The sequence below is a fragment of the Pyrus communis genome, chromosome 4 (genome assembly GCF_041283825.1).
Source record: "Pyrus communis isolate YQ-2024b chromosome 4, ASM4128382v1, whole genome shotgun sequence".
In the NCBI taxonomy this organism is placed as follows: domain Eukaryota; kingdom Viridiplantae; phylum Streptophyta; class Magnoliopsida; order Rosales; family Rosaceae; genus Pyrus; species Pyrus communis.
In genome coordinates, this window is record NC_142568.1 from 4,848,340 (window position 1) to 4,854,971 (window position 6,632).

General features: G+C 36.9%; 1 protein-coding gene across 1 annotated transcript; it reads right to left on the minus strand.

Moving 5' to 3' along the window:
• Nucleotides 1-504: 504 nt before the first annotated feature.
• LOC137723059 (ethylene-responsive transcription factor 1A-like) lies at nt 505-1,703 on the minus strand. The gene has a single exon (XM_068462215.2). The coding sequence runs from the start codon at nt 1,533-1,535 to the stop codon at nt 696-698; it is 840 nt and encodes a 279-aa protein (XP_068318316.2). The 5' UTR covers nt 1,536-1,703; the 3' UTR covers nt 505-695.
• Nucleotides 1,704-6,632: the final 4,929 nt, after the last annotated feature.

Consider the following 6,632-nt stretch of genomic DNA (forward strand, 5'->3'; position numbering starts at 1 on the left):
TTTGAGCCATAGCAATAACTCATATCAAGTTCAGTGGAAGCTTGATTGGTTCGGGCTTTTTCTTTTATTCTTCAAGTTTGACGCTTTAAGAGCTAGGGTGTCTACCCTAGCATGGTATTCGAGCCAATGGTCTAGCTTTATGGTTCTTCATCAAAAGTTGGTCTAGTTTTTCAGCAAGTGGAAGATAGAGATTCTTTTGTGCCTTATATTGTTTTTGCATAACAATATTGGTGGCATGAAATGTAGAACAGGTTTTTTCTAGGAGATCATGTTCAGGTAAATACTCTTTACAGAATTTAAAGAATGACTAGATTCGAGAAATTTCAGAATTGTATATATTTACAGACTTAAAAGTAGTAGAATATCACTTGAAACAAAAAAATTATTTTGAAATTTTTAGTACATTGCTCATGAATTCCATGAGGGGTACAAAATTTACAATTGCAACCTTGGTGACAATTTATTTGTGTGAAAGAGAAACATTCCATTCCAAAAATCGAGTCATCAAACAATAACGAAATCTTGCATTCATAAAACACCCACAAAAGCATCAGATCAGCCTCTCTTATCATCTCTCAAACATCTCCTTTTTTTTTTTTATATATCTCAGATAATTACAGTGTGTCCTCCACAATTTGAGTAGTGGTTATCTACTAGTGCTTTTCCCTTCCCCCACTTTCCCCACCACCTCATCTTCAGCTAACCAATAACTGCTCGCCATGTGTAACCGACACCGCCACTTGGACTTCCACTTGCTGCTGCCCAATCCCTGCTCCCATTTCCAGCCCGGCTTGAGCCGGGGTCGAGCCGTTCGCCTTCTTTCTCCGCTTCGGAGATCCGCTCTCTGAAGACGAAGACGACGGTTCGGGTGATGACCGCTTAGACGTCAACCGCACTGGGTCGGGCTCACCCGAGTTGATCCGAAGCGGGAAATTCAACAAAGCCCTTGAGCCGCGCATTCTGTAAGCGGCTCTGTCGTAAGCCAGAGCCGCGTCCTCAGCCGTTTCGAAAGTTCCGAGCCAAACCCTCGCGCCATTCTTAGCCGGGTCCCGAATTTCGGCTGCGAACTTGCCCCACGGCCGTTGCCGTACGCCCCTGTAATGCTTCCCCTTGGCTGGCACCACAGCCGGAACGGCTTGAGCCGACTGCTGAACCGGCCGAACCGGTTGAACCGGTGCCGCTTTTTTCTCCTGCACCTTGTTCACCGGTGGCAGAACCTCCGGTTCCGATTTTACCGAAAAATCGTAGGGAAGCGTATCGGCAGAACCGGATGGGACCCACCCGACGCTAACGGCGTCCCTCAAAACACCATAGAGCACCATGTCCTCTGAATCGTCCTCCTTGAGAGGCAAATCGCCCCAATTTTGGGTCAAACACGGGTACAGGCTACTGAAGCTGGAACTCCGAGAAAAAAGGGGACCCGAACCCGAGTTGGTCATCGGGTTCCCGATTCGGAAATCCGTCTCGCCAAGTAAGTGGCGTCGAATCGAGTCCAGGAGTGCGTAATCCGAGTCGGTTCCACTCTGTCCGTACATTTCGCAGCTGTAAAACCAAAAATTTCGGGTCCGGGTTTGAACCGAAAACTTTGTTGAGGTGTAGAGACAGAAGGAGAGGAGAGAGAGAGAGAGAGTTGTTCGTTGAGATTTTGGATAATCTTCTGGGATTTGAGGAGAGGGAGGGGCTTAAATAGGCGAGAAGGTTCATGCACATTTCAACTGGATGGATATTTCCTAATTTAAATATTATTATTTATTAATTTATAGTATTTTAAGTGGCTGAATTTTTAATTAATTTTGTTGAGGTCGATGTTGTACTCGTCTTCTTCGAAATTTCTTTGGTGTGCAAATTGTGTTGTGGGGCCAGATTTCAATTAATCACCTGAGAGAGGGCTGACGTCACCATCTTACAGCAGCAAACTGCTACTTGTTGTTGCCTGTCGCTTTGGGGATCAGCTTCCTCTCTCCTGAACCTAGGAGAGTCAGTCTTATAAGCAAATCAAACAGATCGTTAATTTTTAATTTAATAATTATAATTATTATATTTTTTAGAGAAATTTTTTATTTATGTCTTTTGAATAAAAAATTAACAGCTCGTATAATTTACTCAAAAAACTCAACCTGTTAAACTCAGGAAACTAAACCTCTTACGCATTAGGATCCTTATCCGTCGCTTTGCTTCCACACATGTTTTTTGTCTCTTTGCTATGTCGACAATCGACACGTTAATAACATTCGGCCGCTCATTTTTCAGCTTGGCTCGAGTTTTATAAAATAATAATAATGATTAATAATAATTTTTTGTTTGTTAATTTTCTATTTTGGTAACTATTAAAATAGAAGGTCTTTGATTAGTTTATCCCTTCATCTTCCTTCTCAGTATTTTTTTAAGAATCTAGGAAATTACCACCCATTTTTACAACTACGTACAACAGCTCGAGATAAAATGCAAATTCAACTAGCACGTTTTTACAATGAGAATGTTAAAGAGATTCTCAAATGTAGAAATCTCTGACACCTTGTATTTTGGCATAATATTTAATAATATTGACAAGCAAATTGATAATAAATTGTGAGGTTATAGTGAGTCTGACTTTAACCACGCCTTTTGACTGAGCAACTTTTTCACCCCTATTGCGAATTGAGGGCCACTTTTAAATTTTAATTCAAGTCATACTTCACGAATTTTACTACCAGATTTACATGTACGTAAGAATGGTAGCTAATCCTCTTATTTCACATTAGACTAATCTAAACTGTGATGGGTGATTCAAACTCGAGTGCAGCTTCTCCGACCTCTTGTGTGTGTTTCCTTCGATTTTAATCTGCGTGTTGCTCAAGAAAGTAGCCAAGAGTATTGACAATTCGTTGATATTACTTGAAGTCGTTTTATGAGGTTGTGCCTTGCAATGTCAAAAAATGTGAGGCCAGGATTGTTTATTCTCATGCCAAAATAAAAGCAAATTACGTGCGCCTAATACATTATGATAGTTAACTACTTGTAAAGATCGAAAATGTGCTAGGCCAGGCTATTTCAGACCTGTCACAATATTTCAGGTTGTGATATGTTAGGCTTTGAGTGACAAAGCTTCGACCCATGTCCACCTTCGTAAGTTGTGCTTCTCAGGCTTGGTCGGACCACGGGTTTGTGTGTTCTTGGGTACACAATCCTAATGGAATGGTTATGGTCCTATGGAGGATATATAGTACATGTGTTTGGGGTGGGTTCGGGGCTGTTTTAAAAAATCAAAGTCCGATATGTAGCAGTTGATGGTATTTCCATCCTCAACTCGAACTCGGCCCGGTTATATATGTTTATTAATATAATTATTATGGATTAGTATGTAATAAATACATATAGAAAAGCATGTGGTTCCACTCTAACCTAAGTCTAGAGTTTTAGTCTTTAACCCCAACTTTTGAGAGCATAAATATGATATACACGATTCATTTGACAATTTCATTACCACATGACGTGACAACATACTTTTGAACTCGTTATGAAGATTTGATGTAAGATGAAAGTTGGTCATTATAAGAAATTATTTTCTTGTAATATATGGTACGCTACGAATTGTAAAGGAGCTGAAAATGACATTTTTCTCTCTTGGTGTACTGCGGGCAGATTCATCGGCTCTAAGACACAAAAATATGCAAATGTCTACCTTTGGAAGTGGCTCCACAAAGTCAATAGGAAATAGGAAGAGAGGACCCACCTCTCTCTCAATTTGCTTTCACACTTTAACGTCTGTTCGAGGGGAACCGGATTCTCTCCGGACTTAAAAGGAAATGAGCTCAAGGGTCAAATGATTTGGGTCATTGAAATTTGATTAAATAACTACAATTATTATAAATTTTAGAGGGACTCATATTTGTAGCTATTAGATCAAATTTCAATGGTCTGAATCATTTGATGAGTATGCTCAATTCCTTTAGGTATGGAGGGGATTCGGTTCCTGTTCGACGAAGGTGAGTTTTGTCTTATAACTTTTAGTTTAATTTTTGTTAAAGATGAGATTATCCAAACACTTGGATTATCTAAGATCTAAATGGCCCCAACTTATTTGATCTTTTCGTTATTGCTTTTTAGGGTTTTGGAGTTGAGTTGTACCTTCACTGGATTGGATTGTGATGGATCCACTTGTCATGTTTTCTTCTCATTCTCCCTACCATGAATTTAAGGGTTTTTTAATTATTAAACTAATCATTGCTCTTAATACTCTAGACATTCATTAGTGCTTTAATTACATATTAGATGATGCATTTTTATTGTACTCAACTCAACTAATTAATGAAGGAGTGCTTCGATTTCCATCCAAAAATTTGGTAGTTTCAACATTTCAATGTTTCATAATTTTAGTAGAGGCCAACTATAAACCTATATCGAGATTTAGGATTTCACATTTAGTAATACGTGAAAAAAAAAAAAAAAAAAAAAAAAAAAAAAAAAAAAAAAAAAAAAAAAAAAAAAAAAAAAAAAAAAAAAAAAAAAGAGGAAGTCAAACATCATGTGGAGCCTCCAAGCAAGCGATTTCACGTTACACAGTAAAAAATTGTGCCCTTCATGGTTACGGTCTCGTTTAGGGTGGAAGTGGAATTGACAACTTTTTTTATTTTTTTATTTTGAACAAACGATATTATCTACACTAAGGGGATGAGGGTGGGCTTAACCTCACAATGAGTTGGTAATAATGTAGTTCAAATTCCCCTTTTGGCAAGAATCAAACCTACGACCTCTCACTTACAAGTGAAGATGAATATTACTAGGATGTAGGTTATTTAATGTTAGAAAAAGAATAAGACGAATTGAGAACTTAAAGAAAAAGAATTTTAGGATGTAGGTTATTTAATGTTAGAAATACCTTGGGTTGTATTCAAATATTTTTTCTTTTTCTCAAAAAAAAAAAAAAAAAAAGGGTTTTAGTGCCTACCTTGCACTTTAGTATTATGGTATACAAATACATTAATAGGAAAATATTAAGTAGGGTGTATTGTACAAAATGTATAATTTCAATCAAGACAGTCCTAAACAAAAATGGAGTTGTTATTTACGCTACCCAATCATCATTCAACACTCCTTTTTATACATTTTTTTTGGCGTTTTAACTAAAATGGTCATGATATTGGCATAATTCTTCACTTTGGTCTCTAACATTTGAAATCGATAGAAATGATCTTTGAGTTTGTCCACAATTAATCATTTTGGTCTTACCGTAAAAATCTCTGTTAAATAAGAATCAAAATGACAAAAATACCCTTAATTTCATAAACAATGGCCCGAAATGACTTGACAAAAATAAAAATTGCGAGTATTTTTGCCAAATTTTCATCATTTAATGAAGATTTTTCACTGAATAACTAAAATGATTGATGACAGACAAACTCAATGACTAGTTCTATCGGTTTTAAGTCTCAAGGACCAAAGTGAAGAGTTATGAGAATCTCATTATCATTTTAGCTAAAGATCCTATATTTTTTACTTTGTGTTAGAAATTTGTATAGTAAGGTGACATTTTGGGCTACAATCAACAACTCTGTATGTGAAATGGAGAATAAGCTGTCGTTTAATTTTTTGAACTACCATATTTAGTACTACGGTATAGTGGTATTTCTCTTTACTTCTAAGTAAGAAGTTTTAGGTTTGATTATCGCCAAAGGCGAATCCATTGTGAAGCTTTGTCCACTGTCTCATCTGTTAGTGTAGATAATATCGTTTGTTAAAAAAAAAAAAAATTCCTGAACTAAAGTCGTAGTTAACATGGACCTTATAAACAATTTATGTGATAAAATTCAAAATCTAAATTTTTAAAAATTATCCAATTTACCCTATTGTTTAATTCTATCCCTTATCTCAATAATCTCCCCCGTCGGTTACAAAGAATGGCACATCCTACAAGGCATGCCCTGACACGTCATGTTTGACGTTTGATTAGTTGACCATTAACCGTGATGGTCTTATTAAGACTCTGACCGCAACCGCAGAAGAACAATTCTCCCCTCTTTTCCATATATAGCAAGTTGCACCTCTTATCTCTCACTACTTGACAAAACAACCCGTCCATGCCAGGTCCCACACATTGCCCTTTTATCCAGATGATAGGAGCATATTTATGCGACTTAGTTAGCTTGTTTTCTTGCATTTACATAGCTAATTTCTACTTGTTAGAGTGTTTTAAGCTATTTTCATGTGTTTTTAGGTTCAATTGACAAAGTTGGCAAGAAAGTGCAATTTGGAGCATTTTAGAGCAGTTTTGGGCTTGTAATGGATTACACATGCATAGAGCAAGGTGGATGGATGAATTTGAAGATCAAGAGAGGCTAGGAATGTGATTAACATCTAGAAGAATTAAATCGAAGACTTGGAAGATAAGGAATCAGCTACAAAGAAGGAATATTATCCAAATTACCTTATCTTATCCAAACCTTATCCAACCTTATCTTATCTTTTCCTACCTTAATTTCAGCTTCAAAGATGACTCATTTTCACATTAAATCACCTAAATATCAAGTTCTAGAAGCCCTATTTTCGTGCCCTAAGTTTATGCCACATGTAACCCTTCTAGAAGTTCTAGAATCTGCCACAAAGACCATTCCTTGTCCTCATTGGAATCTGATTGAAAGTGTCCTTGTTCTTTG

What these genes read in the sequence shown, in the direction of transcription:
- LOC137723059 (XM_068462215.2), bottom strand. Translation starts at nt 1,535, where the DNA reads ATGTACGGACAGAGTGGAACCGACTCGGATTACGCACTCCTGGACTCG.